General features: G+C 37.8%; 2 protein-coding genes across 3 annotated transcripts in view; one reads left to right on the forward strand and one right to left on the reverse strand.

Moving 5' to 3' along the window:
• The first annotated feature begins 3,896 nt into the window (after positions 1–3,896).
• LOC105708035 (S-phase kinase-associated protein 1-like) overlaps positions 3,897–25,796 on the forward strand; it is a 33,600-nt gene continuing 11,700 nt past the window's right edge. The window contains exons 1-2 of the mRNA XM_064372182.1: positions 3,897–3,982; positions 7,348–7,451. Coding sequence (XP_064228252.1) covers positions 7,406–7,451 — 46 coding nt within the window. The 5' untranslated portion in view covers positions 3,897–3,982; positions 7,348–7,405. The remainder of the gene's footprint in view (positions 3,983–7,347; positions 7,452–25,796) is intronic.
• Positions 20,994–25,796, reverse strand: part of RHBDL2 (rhomboid like 2) — a 59,175-nt gene continuing 54,372 nt past the window's right edge. For both annotated transcript variants that reach the window (XM_064372181.1, XM_064372180.1), the window contains exons 7-8: positions 23,040–23,101; positions 20,994–22,073 (exon numbers count right to left, since the gene is read on the reverse strand). In XM_064372181.1, the coding sequence (XP_064228251.1) occupies positions 21,894–22,073; positions 23,040–23,101 (242 nt within the window). In that variant the 3' untranslated portion in view covers positions 20,994–21,893. The remainder of the gene's footprint in view (positions 22,074–23,039; positions 23,102–25,796) is intronic.

Consider the following 25,796-nt stretch of genomic DNA (forward strand, 5'->3'; position numbering starts at 1 on the left):
CTGAGGTATTGGGTATTATGGATTTAACACACGAATTTGAGGGGACACAAATTCAGCCTGTAAGAGCCAGTAACTTCGGCTCCCTGCCACATGCGCCTCTTGGTACTCACAACCTGGCAGCTTGCTTTCCCCAGAGTGAATGATCTAGGAAGGAGAATAAAAGAACAAGAGCCTAAGGCAGAAATCACGGCCTTTTTTCAAACCTAATCTTAGAGGTAACTCTTCTGTTGTAAGCTATCAGTAACTCAGACTAATCCTGGGATGATGTGGCAGTCTACACCTTGGTCTGAACAGGTGAACACGGGGCCGAGGTGGGAACGGGTTATCATTGAACATATCGGTGCTTGTCTACCACAAACCTATATCCATAATATATGAAGAACGACTACAATTTGATAATAAAAGACATCAATTAAAAATGTGCAAAAAATAATTTGAATAAACATTTCATTAAAGAAAATATATAAATGGCCAGTTGGCACATGATAAAATGTTCAACATCATTAGTCATTAAAGAAATGCAAATTAAATTCACAACGACATCTATAACCAAATAACTGATAATACTAAGTATTGGCAGGATGTAGAGAAACGGGAACCCTCAGCCAGGGGGAATGTACAATGATATAGCTACTTTGGAAAACAGTTTGGGCATTTCTTTAAAAATTAACATAAACTTGTATGGCCCAGCAATTCCACTCCTAGGTATTTACTTAAGGCAAATGTAAAGATGTCCACACAAAGACTTGTAAATGAATGTGTAAGAAGAATTATTCCTAACAGCCCAAAGTGGAAACAATCGAAATGCCCACCAACTGGTACATGCATGAAAAGACGTGCCACATTCATACACTGCATTGTTATTCAGCAATATCGGACATTAGGCACTTTTCATCTATGATGTTCTCTGAAAGAATCTGGCAGAATGCTGAGAATGGGGAACAGCCTGACGTAGGCTGTTACAGAGAAAGAATGGAAAAAAAAAGTTCATGCCCTCTTTCCTACTTGAAACCCATCAGGATTCCCAGTTATATATTGAGTTTGTGTCTGTCGCTGCTAGTTGATTCCCATGTATAATCTCATAATCTTCGCAATGACACTAGATTTGTATTACTAATACTATGGTCCTTAATTTACAGCCTTAAGAAACTACAGCTTGAAAAGGCGTAGCGTGACGTGTGTCCTCCACTTTCATTCAAGATTGGATTTAATCATTAACAGATCAGAGTGAGTTTTCCCATTTCCAGAGTCTAAGGGTTTTACTTCTCTCCCTCCGCTGGGCTCCTCTACTCTTCACACCCAGTAGGGCGTGAAAGGTGGGCTAGGGTGTGGCCCCGGAGGTTTCCCTAGAGGAACGGTGGGGCGGAACCGAGGCGGGAGGCGGGAATCCCAGTGGGCAAACCACGCGGTTTACTCAGGTTCCACCGACAATCTGGCAGGTCCGCCGCAGAGCCGTAAAGAGCTCTACAAGTCGTGAAGTGGCGAGGCGCAAAAGCGTTGCTTTACGGCGATTCAAGTTTTCGCGTCAAGCAGGCTATTCCGGGCATTTGGCTGCTTGTCTCTGCACCTGGGCCGCAGTAGGCGTTCCGGCCGGTAATTCCTCCGTAAAGAGCTCCACAAGTCGTGAAGTGGCGAGGCGCAAAAGCGTTGCTTTACGGCGATTCAAGTTTTCGCGTCAAGCAGGCTATTCCGGGCATTTGGCTGCTTGTCTCTGCACCTGGGCCGCAGTAGGCGTTCCGGCCGGTAATTCCTCCTGTTGGTGTGCAGCAGCCACGCTGAAGGACAGAGTGGCAGCAGAGGCCAAGGATCGTGAGTTGATGGAGTTTGCTGCTGAAAATGAAGGGAAGTCTGGGAGAGGCCTCCAAAGTGTAGCTGAGGGGGTGCGGCTAAGTCCAGAGTCTGGTAGGGAGGGAGTCAGGGACTTAGCAGGGGCGGAGGAGGCCGGCGGCGGAGAGGAGCGGAAAGGACTGACAGGGATGAAGAAGATAAGGGATGGAGAGGAAGGAAGTGGACAAAGGCCAGAGGAAATACCGATGGACCTAACGGTAGTGAAGGAGGAAATTATGGACTGGCCAGATACCGCAGGCAGGTTGGCTGGCCAGTGGGTAAAGCAGAAGGTGGAGGATAGGCCTGAGGTGAAGGATGAGAACGCAGGCGTATTGGAGGTGAAGCAGGAGACGGATGGTAGTTTGGTGGTAAAAGAAGAGAAAATGGATGACCCAGAGGTAAAGGAGGAGAAGGTGAAGCAAGAGGTAATGGACTGGCCAGAAGAGAAGGATAACTTGCAGATAAAACGGGAGGAGAAGTTTGTTGGTCAGTGCATAAAAGAGGAGATGATGGATGGAGAGTGTGTAAAAGAAGAGAAGAAAGAAGCCGTGGATGATACAAAGGTGAAAGAAGAGCCTCCGATAAATCACCTGGTGGGCTGCAAGCGGAAACTGGCCATGTCAAGGTAGGGCAGGGGGAATTCCCTTTGGGGATATAAAGCTGTTGCGTCCTCATGTCTAGAGTGAAAGGAAAAACCACCTTATCAGCAGAAGGTGAAATAATGAACAATAAGCCCAAGTTTGGGTTTCTGGAGTCAGTCTGGGTTCGTGGGGGTTGGTTGGGAAGTGGAGGGTGTTGTAAATGACAACACAACAAATTCAGTGAAAATATATGAAATTGGTAGTGTCCATTGGGTAATGGTCAAGTTAGGTAAGTGAACGTTCTGGGGACCAGAAGATCATTTGGAACTGGATCTGGCTTGACTTAATATACTCTTTACTCAGTATTTCTTTGAGAGAGAATAGAGATGAGAAAGACTAATATATCCAACAGTGACAAAGTGGATTAAGTTAAAATTAGGCAAAAATACACTTGACCTCAATTATCAAGTTTCTGCATGAGTGTTGTGAATATTTATTGCTTTTGATTTAATTTCCTTGGTGTGTGGATCATGTGACAAAGGAAATAAGAGTGGTCAGATTCTTGGGAATATTAACGTCTGGAGCTCAGTGGTCTAAATAGAAGTAACTGTAGTTTGTTTGTCAGTATCCCAAAAGCCTAGGAGAGCAGTTGAGGACAGGTGATGGGTTACATGGGATTTTTAGATTATTTTGATGCACATTCTAGATTAGGTGTGGAGTTCAGGAAAAAAGATGTTACTGCTACTCTCTGAATTCGACTTGTCCTTATATTCTTTTTCTGGTGTGTGTGCTTTGAAAATATCTAAACATAGCTCATGGATTGGTCTTCTGGATTCACACACATACAATCATTACCACATTTCCAGGAATCACAAGTTAAAATATCAATGAATAATCTCATTATCTGATTATAGTAAAAAAAGAAGTCAAAAGTGAGATGGGTTTTAAAGATTTTAATACATTTTCCTGAGTTACATATCACTAGCAACATTGGAACTGTAGTTGAGAATTTTCAAATGATGTTCAACAGCTGTCAAATATTTTGTCAGAATTGTCACTACATTTATAAATTGATTGGGACATTCTAAGTTTATAAATAAGTAGAATTAATATTTGATAATTTAATGTTACACGTGGGCTTTTGTAGGTGTGAAACGTGTGGTACGGAAGAAGCAAAGTACAGATGTCCACGTTGTATGCGGTATTCTTGCAGGTATACATGTAACTTCCTACCTTTTAACCTGTATGTGTACCTTTCTTACCCTAAAATATAAAAGTGCTTCCCCTTTGTCTCCTCAGTTTGCCCTGTGTAAAGAAACACAAAACAGAACTGACATGTAATGGAGTTCGAGATAAAACTGCATACATTTCAATACAACAGTTTACTGAAATGAATCTCCTAAGTGGTAAGCCACTTTATGCACAGCAAATTGATGCTCCCTGGCCATTGGTATGTGTCATTTATTTATTCTGTTTTGAAATTTTTAGATTATCGTTTTTTGGAAGATGTGGCAAGAACAGCGGACCATATTTCTAGAGATGCTTTTTTGAAAAGACCAATAAGCAATAAACATGTAAGTCTTTTTTTAATTCCTTCCAGTTAGAAGTCCTTCCAATCAGTTAGATTCTTTTTTTTTTTTTTAACTTTCCAAATATATTAAGTGGCTACTATGACGTAGGGCTGTTCTGATTACGTAAGGATATGACTGTGACCAAAACAAAAGACCTTCCCCTCGTGGAGTTGTATTTAATGGGAGATACAGGAGATAAGTAGAGGAACAAATATAATTTCAGATAGAGTTAAGTTCATATAGAAGATAAAGAAGGCTCAAGAGATGAAAGAGAGAATGAAAATGGTCTTTGTGGGGGAGAGATTGTCAGGGTACCATTTTCAATTCAGCGGTCAGGAGAAGCTTCTCTAAGAGATGATATGTAAGCAGTGATCTGAATGATGAGAAAGAGGCTGTCATGTGAACATTTGGAGGAAGATTATTCCAATTAGAGGCAAAAGTAAAAGGAAAGACCTGAGTCAGAAACAAGGATGTTGTGTTTGAGGAATTAAAAGATGGGCAGGGTGATTAAAGCATAGTGAGTGAGAAGGAGAGTATTAAACATGAAGTTAGAGAAACTGGTGAGGAGTTGGGTGCAGAGACTCATTCCTGTAATCCAAACACTTTGGGAGGCTGAGGCCGGAGCATTGCTTGAGCCCAGGAGTTCGCGACCAGCCTGGACAATATGGTGAAAAACCCGTCTCTATAAAAAAAACACAAAAATTAGCCAGGCATGATGGCGTGCGCCTGTAGCAACTTGGGAAGCTGAGGTGGGAGGATCACCTGAGCCCAGGAAGGTCAAGGCTGCAGTGAGCTGTGATTGCACCACTGTACCCCCGCCTGGGCAGCAGAGTGAAACTCTGTCTCAAAAGAAAAAGAAAGAAGAAAAAGAGACTGGTGAGGGTTTCTAATTCTAAGTGCAAATGGAAACCACGGAAGGATTTTGAACATAAATTTGCCTTTTGAAAAACCACTCTTGCTGCTGTGTGGACTTTTGGGAGGTAAGAGTGGAAGATTGGACGCAGGGAGACCATTTATGCGGCTCTTCCCATGATCCTTGTGAGATAATAGTGGCTTGGGTATACTGTTAGAATTATTGAGAGGGGATTAGATTCTGATTTTGAAGTAAAAGCTAAGACTTGCTATTCTAATACACTTAATTTTCATATTTTTGCATTGCCTTTTTCATTCCTTAAACACGATGCAAAAGTGAAGCTTACATATTTGGAATGTTTGGCAACTGGTGTTGTAAAAATTCGTTCATGGTGTGATTAAATCATATCCTGCAATTGTGTTCATTTTAGTATTGGAGTTGCAGAATTTTAATACCTTTTAAACACCTTATTTTATTGGTATTAGCATTTTTTTGGCATTATATTACACGTGTCTGAAAGAAAATTATTTATACAGCAACTCTTATTGTTCCTCAAACTTAATTAGGCACAATTAAAATTCTACTTAAAGATAAATTACTTTAAGACTTTTTTTTAATTGTAAAATATAGCATATTTTTTTTAAGAAAATCACAGAATGGAAATACATAGTATAATGAATAATTATAAAATGAACATTCATGTAACTACCGCCGAAGTCTAGAATTAGAACATTACTGGCTTCCCAGAAGTTCCATGCCACCCTCTTATGCCCTTCCCTGATCTTTATGTGTGTGAAGATGTTTTTCTAAGGTTTATACCTGAGAATAGAATTGCTTTGTTGTGTGGTATGCGTATCTTCAGTTTGCCTAGATGTTACCAAAACATTTTCCAAAGTGATATACTAGTTTACACTCTCACCAGTAGTGTATAAATGGACCTATTGTCCTATTCTCACCAATACTTAATTTGGTGAGACTAAAAATTTTTGTCAATCTGTTGGCTATGTAATTTTATTATGATTTTCACTGTGCAGTTCTCTTAATTCCTGATGAGAGTTAGGAAGTTATTCCCTCATAATTATTGTCTAAAAGCTTTATACTATTGCATTTTATACTTATGTCTTTAACTGGAATTGATTTTTGGTATCATGTACAGAGAAGGTCCCATTTAATTTTTCATATAGATAATCCACTTTTCCCAGCACCATTTATTGGAGAGTTCATCCTTTCCCTACTGCTCTGTAGGACCGCCTTTGTTATATATCAGCATTCCTATATGCTTGGGTTATTTTGTGGACTTGTTTTTTCCATTCCATTGACCTACTGGTCTATCCTGCACCAATACTACACTCTCTCAATTATTTTATTTTTTTACTGAAACTTGTTATCTGATTAAGGCCTCCCACTTCCTTTTCTCTAGTGTTTGGCTATTCATTGCTGTTTGCAAGGCAAAATTGCAAATCTAAGCAAAGGATGTCCCATAGCCATAGCTGCTAATGGACTTTCTTTCTTTTTTCCTCTATTTCAGTGTAACCATACAAGTTCCCTAGCTTGCTCTAAAAGTAGTGATTGTTTCTGGTTCACCCTTTTCCTGAGGGTATATTGGGAGGATTGACCACTGCTATTATAATTATTTATAGTAATCAATACCATTACTGAAACCAAAGTCCTCTAAGTTAGAAAATTACATGTAATTTCTTCAGACAGTTTCCTACTTAGCCAGTGGTAGCTGACCCATTCTTTTCCTTGGCTCATGACTTGATTCTGACTCTTTACATTGCAAATTCTAGATCCCTATTCATTTAACAAAAAACTTGCATTTATACTTTGCCTTTTCTTTGAGTGATCTTTCTTCTTCCTTGACTTAATAAAAATCTGGTATTACTTCCTTCGTAACTCTGGAATTCTCCAGGTTAGCTTAATCAACCCACGTGGTCAATGTAATACACGTGTCAGAGCAAGAATATTCTCATATCCCATTTTGTGCTTCCCACAACAGTGGCTACTTTAAGCTAGGCCTTGTACTAGGCAGTGCCATGGCTCTTCCCTTGAGTGAATTGTCTAGTAATAAAATCAGGGATACATACAACTAACTGGTAAAATCATCAGTAAAAGCAATCAAGAATTGTGTAGGTAGCCCCTCTGATTGGCAAACGAACTGTTTGTTTGTTTGTTTGTTTGTTTGTTTGTTTTAATCTCCATTAAGTTATTCTTTGGCTCATAGCACATATGGTTAAAAGCAGAAGCTCTGGAATTAGACCTGGGTTGAATACAGGTTCTTTCTCTCTGGGATAGCTGTATGATGTTGGTATCTCACTAATTCTTATTGATAAAATGGAGATGATAATATCTATTCTGATAGTATCGTTGTGAAGATTACATGAGATTACTTCTTAGAGCTGTTGTAACACTTAGGTTTTCAGTAAATCTTAACTATTATTGAACAATTGTTTTACTCACTTTTTAAATTTAAAGCATTTAAAAATTAATTTGTCTGTTTGGTTTTGGTTGGTAGATGTACTTTATGAAAAATCGTGCCCGAAGGCAAGGTATTAACTTAAAACTTCTACCCAATGGATTCACCAAGAGGAAGGAGAATTCAACATTTTTTGATAAGAAGTAAGTTTCTAACTTTTTAGTATATCAGGTGTTCCGATTTGATCAGGATCACCGTTTAAGGTTTGGTTGCTATAGAGCATTGCTACCCCAAGTGTGGTTCTGTAAACTGTTTGTTGTTGGTCCATGACAGGATAACTGTAGTAATTGTGTGTCATGTAACTCTAAAAAATTTGGGTTTGCAGAGTGTGTGTGTGGGTCTGTGTGTGTGTTTCTTCATATCATTTGAGAAGCTTCTCAAACATTAATGTGCCTATCAGTCACCTAGGCATCTTGTTAAATATGCTTGTTGTGATTTTTCAGTAGGCCTGGGTTGAAGTTTGATATTGTGCATTTCTAACAAACTCCTCAGTGATGCTGATTGTTTGAGAAACATATTTTGAGTAGCAGCACCCTAGAACTCTCTCATACATTAGAAATAAACTGTTTCTTTGAGACCTAAGATGCCAAGAAAGTATTTCAGGGTCTTCCAGGACAAAATAGCAAGTAAAAGCAGGACTCCTGTATGTTTTAATCAAGGCAACTCTGCTTTTATATTCTTTCTGCATTGGGTTTCTAAATAAGATTTCATTTAAAAGCTGTCAATGGAGAAGAAGGGGACTTTGAACTCTTTTGAGTATAGATAATGTAACAGATTAGTTTGCTGCTGTCTGAAAAATGTTGAGTTGAAAAGGCCCCAAGAATACAGAGGAGAATAGGATCCCAAAGTACTTTAAGTAGCCAACTAAATTATTAGATAATACCTTTCAGAAGTCAAGATTTTTTATTTAGAATTTTTAAAAACCTGAGGGAGTCCCTCCTTTTTCAGCCTCTTAGTAACTGTGGGGCCTTGAACAAATCACCTTACTTTCCCTAGGCCTCAGCTGTATGATGTGGGGAGTTGGGCCAAGTAAACTCTGAGGTGCCTTTCCAGTTGTACTCTTCCATAAATTGAAAAGACAGAGCCACCAAAATTATCATTATTCTAGTAAAACTTCTGCTTTTTCTGCTGTTAACATAATTAGAAGATGACATTGTCCGTTTATTGTGTATAAGACATAAATATTTGTAAAAATTATTTTTCATTTTTCCTGGTTGTCTTCCAAAAGTAAAGTAATGCTGAGGCAGGTGGATCCCTTGAGGCCAGGAGTTTGAGACCAGCCTGGGCAACATGGTGAAACCTCATCTTTACTAAAAATAGAAAAATTAGCTAGGTGCAGTGGCACCCACTTGTGGTCCCAGCTACTCTGGAGGCTGAAGTGGGAGGATCACTTGAGCACAGGAGGTGGAGGTTGCAGTGAGCTGGTATCATGCCACTGTACTCCAGTTGGGTGACAGAATGAGACCCTGTCTTAAAAAAAGAAGTAGTGTCTTGCATTTATCAAATGTGAGATGATTCCTTTGTGCATTTTGAAACTGACGTATGTAGAAATTGCCGTAATTTGAAGTTTATGGTAAGTGGTTAGTGCCTTCTCAAATACAAAATATGTTCCTGTTTTTTGAAAGAAACCATTCAGAATGATTGTAATCAGAGATTAGTTCTCAGTAATGAAAAGCAGATGGCCTCAAGTATAACATTTTTGTGTCTTTAGATACATGAATGTATGTGGGAAGTTTTTATCAAGAATATTACACAGTATATTTTCCAGGTTTAGTATATTTTTGGTTGTTTTGAAGCTCCCCAGGTCTCTGAAATGGCAAATCAGATTCTTCTTGCATTAGTCTTTTGCTCATAAATTTATAGAAATTTGGGATTGGTTTTCTTACATTTTTAGTGTTTCCCAGGAGGAGGTGAGCAACATAGTATGTAATAATAGGCTTAGAATCCATTTCTTAGTTTTTCACCATCTGCAAAATGGAGCTCATGATAGCTACTCTGTAGAGTTACGGCCTTTTAGTGTATTAATTCGCATAGGCAGTAACTGGCATGTGGGAAGGAATCAGTTCATAATAGCTATTACATAAATAATACATCTGTATCATTAAACAGTTTAAAGGAAGAATTCCACCTGTAATTCCGCTATCTAGAGGTGACCACTAATAAAAGTTTGTAATGTTTCCTTCTAATCACGTTTCCTCTTTTATTCATCTAAAAAAGTAAAACACAATATAAAATACTTAAATAAAACGACATAAAGTGACATGACTCTGCCCAAGTTAAACATTAATTTTTTATTGAGAAATGCACATCATTTTTTCCTGCAGCTAGATTTTCCATATAGCAATACATTGTGAACCTCTTTTCTTGCTAATGCAAATCTACACCTCATTATTTTTAAGTAGGATATTCCACCTTTGACTGTATCCTATTTTATTTAATTATTTCCATATTCATGAATGTTTTAATTTATGTCTGTTTTTAATGATTATAATTAACACTGTACTAAACAGCCTTGAACAAATTGTTTTGTGTGTTTACCTGACTTTCCGTAGGATCAGTTCCTAGAAAGCATAATTACTGGATTAAAGAGTACAATGTATTTAAACTTCTGAGAGAAACTCTGCTTTGTCTCCATAAAACATCACCACTTTGTACTTTCATCAAAAAAGTATGAGTGCTTGTTTTAGTTATACCTTAACTTTAGTTTAATATTACAAACTTTTTTGTGGGCAGCTTTATTAGAGAGGTTGAGCTCTTGGATTTTTAACTTCTTGTTAAGACATTGCCAGATGTCCACTGCAGGAGGCAGAATCACCGCCATTTGAGAACCCCTGCTTTAGATGAATACAGAAGACATACTTATTGAATGTATAGTTCTAATCTTTTCTCGGTCTAGATAATTAATATAATGTAGATAGAATCAGGATTCTGGTGTCTTATATTTTACCTTTAAGAGGAAAAAATGAAAAAAAAGACATTTAGAGGTACCTTGTTTGAGATACTTATGTCTTACCAGCTATGCACATGAAAATGAGCAAGGTTTTAGATGATTGCAATGGTATTTGCTGGAAAGAGGGAAGAGAGGAAATGAAATTTTTTCAAAGAATTCTCTTCAGCTCCCATGTCCCCAGTATTCTAAGAGACTAGTTTTCAATACTTTTTTTCTATTAACTTTCAAAAGTTGGTTATAGCTTTGACTCAGATAAATGTAAATTCGCATGTTGCCTTTACTGTTTGATGTACATTAGGTGACCTAGGGCAAGATTTGATTTACCAGGTTATTAAGAGGATTAAATGAAATATTAATAATAACTAAAGTAGTACTTGGCACATAGTAAATAATATACAGTGACATTGAAGATTTGCATTCCCTTCACTGAAATCCTTAGGAATATGCCACATTTACTGTGTATTCCATTCACCCCTCATAGGTCTGGGACAACACTGTGTAATCAGACAGTACTATTTGTGCAGTGAAACCTATAAATATTTACCTTATAGTGGGTAAATAATGACTGTAGACTGTCTCAGGTTTTGCTGCCGAAGGAGTTAAAAATCTTTCAGTTTTGGAGATTTTGGAATTGTTGATATGAGAAGTTGGTCTTGTACTAAGACTATTATTAATACTCCCTAGGTATTAAATTGATTGCTTGTTTAAGCAACTTGGGCTGCAATATAGTCAGAATCTCAAGTTCATGTTGCTTAAAATTTAAATGTTTTAACTTTTTAGGAATCTGATTGAAGACTTTTGTATTGTTTTTGTAACTTTTCTATAAAGTCTACGTTTATTTAAAAAAAAAAGTTTTAAATTTAAAAGCCCACATATGAAGTGTGATGAATGTACCATTGTACCTGAATTACTCTGTAGAACTGTCAGCAGGTGATTGTAGCAGCTGGCTGGAATAGGTTCGTTCTAATCCAGGCACGCTTTATGGCAGGCATTTTCACCAGTATGACTGAATCTCCTAAAATTATATGTGAAATTATGTGAATTTTTCTAAGAATAAGAATTGTAATTTTCACTGAATAGTCAAAGTGAGGTGAAGTCAAAAATGTATGCAATGGGGATGAATTTTAGAGGACTAGTGAATTGGTAGGAGTGTCATAGTAGATAGCTGTAATCAATAAAGTTAAGTTCAGGGAGGCTTATGTAAGTTGATCCAAAGCAAAGTTGACATTCTCTGTTAAAAATAGAGGAGCTTGGGAAGGAAATGTTGGCTCTCCTGCTTATTTTGGAGCAGATCCCAAACTACTTTAAAATAGTGGCTTTTTCAGAGGTAATTCCTTTACCACAACTCTTTGTAGGGTCTATAACTTTATGTTCACTTTCACCCAGTGCTAATCAAATCTGTTGAAAGAAATATGAAAGATCTATATGAAGAAAATGTAAATTCTCCTGAAAGACTTAAAAGATGTGAATAAATGGAAAAAAGTGCCATGTTCTTAAACAACTCAATGTTGTTTATTAAGTGATCTTTTAAGTCTGATGCGATCCTAATCAGAATATCAATGAGACTTTGTTATTTATTTATTAAGAAGATAGTTCATAAATAACTGAAGTTTATTTTGAAGACTAACATGGCAGAAGTGCCTGGAAAAATCTGAACAAAGAAAAATTATGAGGCTGGACTCATCAAAATTTATGAGATTATAGTAGTTTTATGGTATTGGCCTATAAATCTGTTACTAGATCATAGAAAATAAACCGTATATTTGGTTCTCTGGTCGATGATCAAGGTAACATTTCAAATTAATACAAATAATTACTTATTTAATAAATAGAGTTGGAACAGCTTGCATTTGAGAGGAAATGTTGACTCTTTTACTAAATAATATTCAGGTGGATCAGAATCTTAACATGAAATAAAAATACTGGAATATTTTCATAATCTTGAAGAGAAGAGACATTCCATCCAGAAGCCAAAAGGAAAAGAATAACTAAATTTACATGGCAAAAGAAGACTATAATAAAGTGAAAAGACTGGACCAAAAAAGGCTTTAACATATATGTCACAGAAGGCTTATGCATTAGTAAGAAAAAAAGACTAGCAACTAATTAGGAGGGGAGCAGAGGATGAGAATAGATGGTCGTAGAAAGATACATATACATGCATAGTATTTGGCTGATAAACATATTAATAATATCTAATGTAAGGAAGGTATGGGTTAACCAGGCCATTTTCCTCTTCCATTTTTCTTGAGAGTTAAATTGGTACAGTCATTTTAGAAGGCAATTTGGTAATGTTTCTCAGAATGTTATATATTTTGTTACATAAAATTATTACATCTTAAAATGTTACAAATAAGTGCTCAAGGAATTTAGCCTACAGATATATTTGTAGATGATCTACAAACTAGAGATATATGTACACGTGTATCTATTGCAGTATTGTTTTTAGTAGTGTAAAAACTGGCACCAACCTAACATATCCTTCAGTATAGACTGAGTTAAATAAATGGTGGCGCCTTCATACAGTGGAATTCCATGCAGCCATTAAGCAGAACAATTAGACATGCAAGTACTGTCTTGGAATACTATCCATGACATGTTCAGTGAAAAAAAAAAAAGAATTGGAGTTTAAAACAATTGTCTGAAAGATAGGAAGCTCACTTTAAATTAGTGTTTCTAAAGCGAGACGCCATCTCTACAAAAAATTGTAAAATTAGCCAGGTGTGGTGGTGAATGCGATGATTGCACCACTGCACTCCAGCCTGGGCAACAGAGTCTCTTAAAAATTTTAGAGCCCTGTCTCTTAAAAAAAATTTTTTTTTTAAGTAATAAATTAGTGATTCTTTGCCTCTGAACCCCTTTGGGAATCAGCTGAAATATATGAGTTCTATTTGGCATGTAATTTGTATCTGTTAGATAGGAAAAATTTCGTAGATGAACCATGTTTTTTGTCCCCTCTGGTAGTAGAGTTTGTACTGAAGCTGTTAACCTTGATTAAGAATGTTTCAAGAAATAACTCTTAGAATCTTGCTGAACTTTCTTTAAGGGCATTACATGTTACTTCTAGGGCATTACATTACCCCACCCAGTTGTCTCCATGTATGTAACCATGGGAGAAATGTCTCTCTGATCTCTGTTTCTTTTTTTTTTTTTTTTTTTTTTTGAGACTGTCACCCAGGCTGGAGTACAGTGGCACGATCTCGGCTCACTACAACTTCCACCTCCCAGGTTCAAGCAATTATCCTGCCTGAGCCTCCTGAGTAGCCAGGACTACAGGCACGTGCCACCACGTCTGGCTACCTTTTTGTATTTTTTGTAGAGACAGGATTTCACTGTGTTAGCCAGGATGGTCTCAGTCTTCTGATTTGTGATCCGCCCACCTCGGCCTCCCAAAGTGCTGGGATTACAGGTGTGAGCCACCCCACCTGGCCCTGATCTCTGTTTCTTTTAATCAACTGTTAGTTTTTTTCTGAAGCCAAACAGAATATGGTGGCTTCAAATGCCAGCTCTGAATGTTTACTAGTTTTGTGGCTTTATATCTTTAGTTCATTTTCCTCATCAGTAAAATGGACAAAAGTGTAATCTACCTAAATATATACCAGTATTTTTGTTCCTTTGAAACATTTTTTTCAGACCTGCTTTTTAGGATCATTTTGTTCTCCTTTTTAAGATTTCTTTAGTGAAGTTCTTATAAAAATATGTTTTTTCAGTTTTTATCTTAAAACATCTTTATTTCATCTTATTTTCTTTTTTGTTTTGTTTTGTTTTGTTTTGTTTTTTTGAGACAGAGTCTCACTCTGTTGCCAGGTGCCAGGCTGGAGTGCAGTGGCACGATCTCGGCTCACTGCAACCTCCGCCTCCCGGGTTCAAGCAATTCTCCTGCCTCAGTCTCCCTAATGGGACTACGGGTGCACACCACCATGCCCGGCTAATAGTTTTGTATTTTAGTAGAGACAAGGTTTCACCATGTTGCCCAAGGTGGTATTGAACTCCTGAGCTCAGGCAGTCCACCTGCCTCAGCCTCCCAAAGTGCTGGGATTGCAGGCATGTGCCACTGTGCCCGTCTTATTTTCATTTTTTAATGGAAATAAAATACATACCAAAAAATACACAAATCATTAATGTACCAAGATTAAAAACATTACCAGCACCCCAAAAGTCTTTACTGTCCCCCATGGGAATGCCTACCACCTCCTCCTCCCAAGTTTACTATCTTCCCTAACTTTAATTTTTTTTTTTTTTTTTTGAGACAGTCTCACTCTGTTGCCCAGGCAGTGGTGCAGTCTCAGCTCACTGCAACCTCCACCTCCTGGAGGTCTTATGTTTAAGTCTTTAATCCATCTGGAGTTAATTGCTCCACTGATTTTTATCTGGGGACAAGTTCAATGAATAATTTCTATTTTCTCTCTAAAGATCTTCAAATTATTACCAACTGTTGCCTACCAAAAAGGAGTATCTAAAACACCTAATACCAATTACCTTTTTTTGTTACAGCTTTATAGAGGTATAGTTAACACACAACAAAGTTATATGTTGTACAATTTGATAACTTTTGACATATGTATAAATTGTGAAACCATCACTGTATTCATCCCTTCTCACACTGCTATAAAGAAGTACCTGAGATTGAGTAATTTATAAAGAAAAGAGGTTTAATTGGCTCACAGTTCTGCAGGCTGTACAGGAAGTATATGACTGGGGAGTTGCCAGGAAACTTAACAATGATGGTGGGAGGTGAAGGGAAAGCAGACACTTTTACATGGCTAGAGCAGAAGGAAGAGAGAGAGGGAGAGGTGCCACACACTTTTAAACAACCAAATCTTGCAAGCATTCACTATCATGAGAGCAGCACTGAGGGTGAAATCTGCCCCCATGACTCAAGTCACCTCCCACCAGGCCCTACTACCTCCAACATTGGGGATTAATATTTGACATAAGATTTGAGCAGGCATATGGTCCCAAACCATATCAATTAACAAAATCAGGGTAGTGAACGCACACATCAAACCTGCAGATTTCCTTTTTCACGTTTATAATCCTTCTTTTCTGTCTCTCCTTCCCCCTCCCCACTCAGGCTTCCACGAAGGGATCTCCCTTTTGTCATTATAGATGATCCAAATCTAAATATCAAATAATGGCCAGAGCAGTTTATTTTTGAATTATGACTTAACTATAGTTTTATGTAGACTTTAGAGGACTAAAAGTAGACTTTCCAGTAGACTTTGTTGGTTCCTTTAAAAATGATATCAAAAATACTGTGAATATCTGGCTTACGTCTATAATCTTAGCTACTTGGAAGTCTGAAGCAAGAGGATCACTTGAGACCAGGAGTTCAAGTCCAGCCTGGGCAACAAAATGAGACCGAATCTCAAAAAAAAAAAAAAAAATTTAATTAACTGAATGTGGTGGTGCACACCTGTGATCATGCCACAGCACTCCAGTCTGATTGACAGAGCAAGACTCCATCTCTTAAAAAATATATACTATAAATACTATTTAAACAAAAGTCTTATTTGGAACACAGAATGTATGTTTTGTCAGAAGGAATTTTATTGTCTTTGTAGTTTTGTGGATTTTCTCTGTTGAGTTTTCAGGAGGCTGTACATATGGAATTCAGCTGTGCCATATTTTCTGCTCAAATATATATAGTTACAGAAGGGAAAATATATGAATAGCAATAATCACTACGTTTCTCAGCAGTATCATGATGGAAAATACCTGGTTTTGATGGCTTTTAGATCTAAAACAGCAAAAGAAAATGAAGGAGAGGCAGATACCTAGATGGATTATTTTGCGTTTTCCAGAAACTGTATTTTCTGTTTGTGATTTTCTCAGAAGACAGAATAGTTTCTTCATTTGCAGTTTTCATGCTTCCCTGTGCTAAAGCTTAGTTTCTATAGTTTACTGGGGAAGTGAATTTATTACTTTTGCCTTTTGAATTTTTTTTTTTGGCATTAACTTTTGGATAGTTTATTCTCACTCAGTAAAGGCTATTTTAATGTTTTTATTTTTTATTATTACTTTCCTACCTGGACTTACTGACATGACATGTGCTTCCATAAATGTTAGAAAACAAAATCTTGTGACCGTAATCTGGATCCTTGTCTTAGACCTAAATATCCTCTTACAAAACCTCTCTCCCTCTGGATGCATTCTTACTTGTTTGAGTATGTAAAATTTCAGTCCAGTCTATAGAAGCTAGACTAGTTTTTTGTTTTTTTGTTTTTTTTTGGTTAACTTTGAAACTGCCTAATCAAAAAAGTTATTATTAAATAGAATTCATTTTTAATTTGGTCATCAATTCAAGCCATCAAATGTTTATTGAATGTACTATATATACACAACACCAGACGAGGCTTTGTATAACTTTGCCCTCAAGAAATCATAGTTTACATGTTGCCTTTATTAATTTTATCTTTTAGCTTTTTTCATGTTTGTTTTTCCAAGGGCTATATTCATCTCCACTTTGTTCAGACTTATAAACTACTCAGAAAATACATTTAAGCCAAACTATACTGTGTTTTTGTATATTTAAAGCACAGTGGATATTAAATCAATAATTGGAAATTTTCCATGAGAGTTAAATGGCCTAAGTGTCACTCTTATCTATAACAACAGGGTATTTTAAAGCTACCTTGCGAAATATCAGAAAAGTTTCAATTTTCCAAAATATGTAATTTGTTTTAAAGCTATTATTACAATTTAACATGCTGTTACCTCTAAAACAAGCCAAAATCTGAGCACCACTGATTTTATCTGAAAACTAGTTCAACTAACAAATTGTATATTCTCTCTAAAGATCTTTAAATCCTTGCAAATTGTTGCCTACCACAAAGCATGTGATTATCTAAAATAACTAATACTAAATACCTTTCTTTTTACAGCCTTACTGAGGTATAATTGACATATAATAAGCTGCCTATATTTAAATTTTACAGTTTGATAATTTTTAACATATGTACAACCTCTGAAACCATCACTAAGATCAAGATAATAAATATATATGTCAAACCTAATAATTTGTTCACCTTTTATATAATACTTTGTTTTTGTCCCTCCTGTCTTCTCCCTTTCCATGACATTTCTTTGTTTTTTTTTTTTTGTTTTTTTTTTGTTTTTAGATGGAGTTTTGTTCTTGTTGTCCAGGCTGGAGTGTAATGGCCTATTCTCGGCTCATTGCAACCTCCGCCTCCTGGGTTCAAGCAATTCTCCTGTCTCAGCCTCCCAAGTAGCTGGGATTACAGGCATGTGCCACCATGTCCAGCTAATTTTTTGTATTTTAAGTAGAGACAGGGTTTCACCATGTTGGCCAGGATGGTCTCTGTCTCTTGACGTTGTGATGCACCCGCCTCGGATTCCCAAAGTGCTGGGATTACAGATGTGAGCCATTGCACCTGGCCCCATGCCATTTCTGATCTGCTTTTTGTCACTCTAGATTAATTGGAATTTTCTAAAGTCTTTATATAAACTGATTCATATAGTATCTACTCTGTTTTTTGTCTGCTCAAACATATAGAATTACAGAAGGGAAAATATATGAATAGCAAAAATGACTACATAAGCATAAGACATTTGAGATTCGTCTAGGTTGCCACATCCAGGTTGTTCATTTTATAGATATATTGTAATTAGTTTGTCCATTGGATTTATTTATTTGTTGATTGTTTATCTACCATTTTTTAACTTGAGGGACTGCATATTTCAGTATTAAACAGAGACTTGAACACTTCTATTGGAAAACTACCAAAGTGCTCAATGTATATAGCACATAATATAATTTATTCTGTTAGGACACTGTAGCTTGCAAGCTTCTGGCTACTGCCCAATAAGAATGACAATATTTTACTTTTATGATTTCCCAGGAAACTAATGGAATTTGCTAATGCTTCGGTTCCCAGGTTTTGCTTTAAAAAATGCATGTGAGTTAGTCTCCAGCCTCTAGTGATTATAGAGTAATAAAACTTTTTGTTTTTACTGGAGAGGATGCTGAGTCACTCTTCTCAGCACAGCAAACAGATGTGAAGGATCTGAAAATAGAAGACATATTTTCACTTATTATTTTTAAAACTACTTCTTTTTTCTGCTTCTTGGTAAAACTTGGTGGTCAGACTAGTTCTGTTAAGAAGGCACCAGAAGCCAGGCTGCTGTTCCTTTCCTTCTCTGAGGTATTAAATTTTAAATTGTGATGGGATGACTTAGGTAGTAAAACACATTGTGGGAGAAAATGTTTGGACTTGTTAATGCTTTCTGAAGTATTTTAAATTTATAAAAATGAATTACAGCATCTTTATCAGATTTTTGTTTTTGTTTTTCTTCCTGTATAGTTTCATGCTAATATAGTTTTTAAAAATGAGAAGCATGAAGTCTGATCATGTACTTTTTATCTTTCAATCTGTAAGCTTTCTGAAATTTTGCTACTTGGGAAAGATGTCCATGTCATTTGATGTACATTTTGAGCACTAAATTCATGTATTTTTTAAAAAAGATTTCATTTATAGATGTTATCATTAAAGTTCAGTTGATACAGTTAACTCTGGTTTTAACATATTAAAATGTATTACTTAAAAGGCAAGATCTCTATTTGGTAGCAACCCAGGTATGAACTTTTAAATTAATGAAATTTTCTTTGACCAGCGTTCTAAGCTCTATGTGAGAAGGAAATAGAGATCTTTTTCCTCCTTTTAATAACTTGTGCTGATATATTTGTTAGCTTTTCAATAAAGTTTTAATTTTAAAATACTCAGTTTGAATGACTATACTATGAGATCAGCTGTGCTGACGTCTTTCTCTCCTGTTATCCTTGTCCTCACCACTTTGTTTTTTTAATATTTCTCCACTAATCTCTAATGAAGTTTTAAGGAGCAAAGATTCACACATAAATTCATTATTACATGTTTACCCAGAAGTCACCTCAGCAATTTTTTTCTTACCATCTTATTGTCAAGTAAAACATAGACACATAAAACTATATAAAACAAATGTGTATCACAAACAATTATAAGACAGACTCTTGTAACTACCACACAGGTCAAGAGTAAAACTGCCAGTTACCACCAGAAGCCCTTATGTGTCCCATGAAACCACAAGCCCAGCTCTCCTCCCAAAAGTAAGCAGTTCCTCCTTTTTAAAAAATAGTTTATCACTCAAGTGTGCATCTTTAAAAAACTATAGTTTAGGCTTATTTGTTTTATTTGCTATGTCTTTCACTCTACAGGTTCTCTCTCTATTCCCTGTTTTCCCCCTTAACATATAGTTGTTGAAGCTCCCCAGCCATTCTGTAGAGTTTCCGACAGTCTGGATTTTGCTGATTATAGTCTCATGGTGTAGTTCTGCCTGTTTCTTGGTCCTGTGTGTTTCCTGTATATTGGTAGTCACATAAAGAGACCTTAACACATTCAGGTTTGTTTTTGGCGAGATAATCAGTGGTATTCTGTTCATTTATGAGGAAGCACATAATGTCTGGTGATCTCTTTTTGTGTGTGTGATGTTAATAATAGTTGATTCTCAGTACCTAGATCAATTAGATTATTTGTGGCATTGCAAAATGGAGATTTTTTAATCCTCTTATTTCTTTTTCACTTATTGGCTAGAATACATCCCCTCGTCTATTGTTTGGTTACTAGTGGTACACTAAGGCAGAATAAATGCTTGATTTTTCACCTTTGTTTACCATGTTTCAAGATAACGAGTTAGCCTCCTTTCATCCTTTGAGCATGGACAGGTTTTGTTGTTATATCATTATGAACTTATGAATTTAAACATTTGATGTGTTTCAATCCATCGTAGTTCTTATCCTTGCTGAAGGTCATATTGTCCTATATCTGACCCAGGGGATCCTCTTCACGCCCTTACTAAGTGTTTTTAATATGACTCTAGTTTTGATACCTTTGATAGTTTTCTTGCTTTCTGGCCTGATACTGCGGGGTCCCCCAACACCTGGGCTGTGGACCTGTAATGGTTTGTGGCCTGTTAGGAACTGTGCTGCACAGCAGGAAGTGAGTGGCAGGTAAGCAAGCATTACTGCCTGAGCTTCACCTCCTGTCAGATCAGCGGCAGCATTAGAGTCTCATAGGACCACGAACTTTATTGTGAACTGCATATGTGAGGAATATAGGTTGCATGCTCCTTATAAGAGTCTCATGCCTGATGATCTGAAGCAGAACAGCTTCTCAGCTTTCGGGTATGACATTTTAGCTTTTGCAAATAAATTCCTACCCACTCTTAGGGGAACCATGAGCACGAAGGATGACAGTCTGATCACAGACGAGAATCTGAAGTCTAGGTATGTAGTGTGCACCAGAAAGCCAGTGCCAGTTTCCTTGGGATCTTAGATACGGTATCAGAATCTTAAACTAGCAGTCCAGAAAATCCTCAGTCTTCTTCTATGAGGTATTTCCACCGTTCACGATGTGCCCCGCATAGATATTTGTTCCTGTACTCCTATGATACTCTTATTTTTCAGTATTTGAGGAACACAGCATTGTGGGACCTATAAGGGAGACTACAGGTTTCCAAGTCATTTTCTATGTTTAAATTCTGCACCCCTCAGACAACTATTTAATTCTTTAAGGGTTTCTTTAAGGGATTCTTTAAGATTACTCTAAGATGCAGAGTAATATCTACCTTTCTGGGTGGTTGACAACATTATCAATACAGTATGTAAAACACCTCAAACAGTAGTGATCTATCTCCTCAAACGGTGATCTATCTTAAAGTGATTATCAGGAGTCTGACGCACGTATAAAAAAGTTTTTATTATCAGCATTGTACAGTTTTCATAGATTTTATCAAGCGTTCTCCAAAATATATCCTCCAAGGGAGTAAGTCTGTTTTATAGGATACCATATGCCTGAGAAAGACCCAATATCTAGGGTTTTTGTTTTGTTTTGTTTTTGTTTTTTTGAGACAGAGTGTCGCTGTGTCGCCCAGGCTGGAGTGCAGTGATGTGATCTCAGCTCACTGCAACCTTTGCCTCCCGGGTTCAAGCAATTCTCCTGCCTCAGCCTCCCAAGTAGCTGGAACTACAGGCATATGCCATCACACCCAGCTAACTTTTGTATTTTTTTATATTCATTCATTCATTCATTCATTCATTCATTATTTATTTTTGAGACGAAGTTTCACCCTGTTGCCCAGGCTGGAGTGCAATGGGGCAATCTCAGCTCACCACAACCTCTGCCTCCCAGGTTCAAGCGATTCTCCTGCCTCAGCCTCCCAAGTAGCTGGGATTATAGACACGTGCCACCACACCCGGCTAATTTCGTATTTTTAGTAGAGATGGGGGTTTCTCCATGTTAGTCAGGCTGGTCTCGAACTCCCAACCTCAGGTGATCTGCCCACCTCGGCCTCCCAAAGTGCTGGGATTAAATGCGTGAGCCACCACAGCTGGCCCCCATCTCTAGTTTTTACTACCCTTCTTTTCTTTCTTCTTCCCTTTCTACATTCAGAAGCCCCTTCTTTAAATCATAAGATCCTTTTGTAGGCAATCCTTGAAACTGATTAATTTAATGCTGTTTTGTCCTCTATATAAAATTGTTAGCCTTTGCTGAGACTTCTCTGTTTCTTCATAGGATTTTCCTTTTTTTTTCTTCCTCCAGATGGCTCTTTTTATTAGTTGGCTTATAATAGGGGCAGGTCAGTTTGCTGGAGATAGAAAAATGTTGAAAAACACAGCAAACAAGACACAAGCTAAATAAGCAGCGATTGCTATCCAAAACCTTGGATCTTTCAGCAGTGCTTTATCAAAGCAGCTAAACACCGTGTAGCCAATGGACATTCCAGCAAATCCACCTGCAATGTGAGCTGCAAAAGACACCTTTGGAGAAAGGGAGGAAAATGGAAATAAGTGAAGACAATGCTAATTGTGTATTTCAGTTGCATCTCTCTTACTCAAATATAAATACCATCACAGTCAAACAAGGGTCTTAAAGGTCTAGAGAACTAGGGGGTAAGACAAAAGAGACAGAGAACTTCATATGCACAGAGAGAAGGAGATACTCTGAAACATACAAAGCTAAAAAATGTAATTTTTCACCCATTCTCTGAGTACAAAAGGCAGATAAATCGTTTCTCATTCTTGATCATCATTGCATTTAAAATAATTCTATATAATGCTAACTAAAATTATAGTTGAGTTTCCATGAAGGATCTCTGTAGCAGCATAATCTGATCCCACATACATGGGATGTCATAATTAAAACAAAAGTAATAACATACACACAAACACCCAAACAGAAACTACCCAATTCAAAGACAAATCCCGGCAAAGCTGGAAATTTTTGTCAATTTTCTTTATTATGCATTTAATTTCCCAAATTTTCATTGCTGTTTTCCAATCTGCTTTTTGTTTTGTTTTTTGAAATGGGGTCTCCGCTCTGGCACCCACACTGGAGTGCAGTGGCATGATCACAGCTCACTGCAGACTCGACCTCTGGGACTCAAGCAATCCTCCCATCTCAGCTCCCCAAGTAGCTGGGACTACAGGCACATGCCATCATGCCTGGCTAAACCAATCTGCTTTTTATTCTAAGTGGACAGGAAAATCCACTCTCTCCTGTTTTGGAATAGCTACCAATATGGCAGGTGTGGTGAAGAACCAGTGATCAGGGCTATGAGAGAGTTAAGCTGAAGGACAATTCAAAAGTTTGATTTCCTTAAAAATTGTCTTCACTTCCAAATGGAAATTTGGCTGTCCTAAATCACAGCGTTGTAACCCCTATCTGGTAACCCTTTTTGACAGTAAACAAATTTCTATCTTTAAAAAGAAAGAAACTGAACTCACCGGAGACCCATTTTCAGGAACAAAGAACCTTCTATAGAGAGCAAATCCCATGTCCAACACAACTAGAAGGAAAAACACCCTGATAAAGGCTCCGAATCTCCACAATAGTACACCAAATGTTTTTGGTTCCCCTCTAATCATAATAATACTAAGAATCATTTATTGAGACTTACTCTGCCCCAGGTGCTGTTCTAAAAGCTGTTTTAAGTCATTAATCCTCATGACAACCTTATGAAGTAGGAACCATCATTATTCCATTTTACGGATTTATTCATCCAACAAGCATTCATTGTCCTCTATGTGTCAAGCATATTCTAGATGGTAGAGAGGCAGCAACAGACAGATCTGACAGCCCTGCCTCATGGAGCTGACAGTAAAACAGTATGTCAAATGGTACTAAGTGCTATGGAGAAAATACAAAGAGAGGAAGAAGAACTGAGGATGCCAGATGTTGCGTGTGATTTTCAATAGGGGTGTCAAGGATGATCTCTCTGAGAATATGACACTGGACAGAGGTAAGGGTACAAGTCATGCTGCTATTCAACACAAGAGTGTTTCAGAGAGAGGGAAAAGTCCCTAAGCAGGAATGTGCCTGGTGTGTTTGAGGAATACCAAAGCAGTTGAGCTGGCTGGATCAGTGGTTTTCACAGTGGTTTTTACCAAGACCAGCAGCATCAGCTTCACCTGGAAACTTACTAGAAATGAAAACTCTTAGACCCACCCCAGACCTCTTGAACCAGAAACTTTGAGGGTGGAACTCAGCTTTCTATGGAGTTAGGTCTTTGTTTTTGTTTTCAGAAGGTGAGTTGTACACTCCTTAGCAGATTCCAACTTCCGTGGCTGTATTTTCCAACCACCAACTGTGGTCAGGTTGTTGTTTCCAACAACTTCATTTTAACAAGACCTCCAGGTGATTCTGGACTAGAGTTAGGAATACAGTTGTGGGTGATGAGATCAGACAAGTAGCAGGGGACAGCTTATGTACGGTCTATATGGACCATTGTAAGGACTTTAACTTTTAATCTGAGTGATAGGAAGTCTTTGAAAGCTCTTGAGCACAGGAGTGACATGATACATTTTCTTTGTTTCCTTGTTTGAGACAGTCTCAACTCTGTCACCCAGGCTGGAGTGCAGTAGTGTGATCTTGGCTCACTGCAATCTCTGCCTCCCAGGTTCAAGCGATTCTCAAGCCTCAGCCACCTGATTAGCTGGGATTACAGGCATGCACCACCACACCTGGCTAACTTTTGTACTTTTAGTAGAGACAGGGGTTTCACCATGTTGTTCAGGCTGGTCTTGAACTCCTGAACTCCTGACCTCAGGTGATCCACCCACCTCGGCTTCCCGAAGTGCCGGGATTACAGGCTTGAGTGACCACGCTGGTGGTTTTAAAAAGATCATTCTAGCTGCAGTATAGGAAGCAGACTACAAGGAAGCAAGAACGGGAACTGGAAGAGCAGCTGAAAAAGTACTATTGTAACAATCAAAGTGAAGAAGGATGGTGACATTTTATACATAAAGAAGCCGAGACACCAAGGCTCTTCTCTCAGCCACCACGCTAATTGCCTGTAATTACCATCGGGAATTGTGAAGGTGTCAGTCCATGAAAGGAAATGATTCCATATTCTCCAATAAAACTGTGAGAGCCAGAAGTTAGGTAGTCTTCAAGTAAGTCAGATCTGTGCTGCAAAAGGAGCTTCCAGTTTCTTGGCCTGGAAGAACTCTGCCCTATATGTTAGTGCTTAGAAACATCTCTTGCAGATATCACATTCCTCACCCATCCCCTAATTCCCTGTGCTCTGCTTACTGAGCCACTGTGTCCTAGGAGACGAAAAGACCTAGTCCTTGCCTTTGGGAAAATAGCATCAGGACATGTGTTCTGACTAGATTCCCTTTCAATACTGTATTGACTGATGTTGAAGTCACTGGACAGAAATTGAGGTCGAGAAAGTATTCAATATTCCTTTAATTGTAAATGACTATTACACAAAGTGCTAGATTAATGAGGCTATATCATATTTTCAATCATCATTTGCATTTCCTGGTCCACATAAATAACATGCCCATGGGACTAGGAAAGTATTTTTAAAAAACACTGCCTTGGCTGGACGTGGCAGCTCACACCTGTAATTCCAGCATTTTGTGAGTCTGAGGCAGATGGATCACGAGGTCAGTGGTTCAAGACCAGCCTGGTGAACATGGTGAAACCCCATCTCTACTAAAAATACAAAAGTTAGCCAGGTGTGGTGGCAGGTACCTGCAATCCCAGCTACTCAGGAGGCTGAGGCAGGAGAATCGCTTGAACCCGGGTGGCAGAGGTTACAGTGAACAGATCGCACCTTGCACTCCAGCCACAAGAATGAAACTCCATCTCAAACAAACAAAAAAAAACCTGCCACGTAACTGGAAACGTTTACTTTGGTTTAGTCTTCCGCAATTGGAGACCTCCTCTCAGAAAGTCTTTGTAACCATTAGTATGATAATTTCTCCAACCAGTTTCTCTCCATCTTACCTCCTTCCTAGATCTGACTTTGGCTTTTTCCTCTTTCTGCTTCCTAGGGGACTTTTCTTCCAGGTTACTGCAGCCTCTAAACTGAGACATGTCTTCCCACCTCAAATCGGCCCTTATTCCAAGAAGCCAAACCACTGTCCTCATTAAAAATCTGACATTTACTTTAAAAGAGTTCCCTTCATACGGATTTTTTTCTTTTTTTTAAGACAACCTCACTCTGCCACCCAGACTAGAGTACAGTGGCT

Source organism: Aotus nancymaae, unplaced genomic scaffold, assembly GCF_030222135.1.
Source record: "Aotus nancymaae isolate 86718 unplaced genomic scaffold, 86718_ANA_hifiasm-v0.15.2.pri h1tg000007l, whole genome shotgun sequence".
Taxonomy (NCBI): Eukaryota; Metazoa; Chordata; class Mammalia; order Primates; family Aotidae; genus Aotus; species Aotus nancymaae.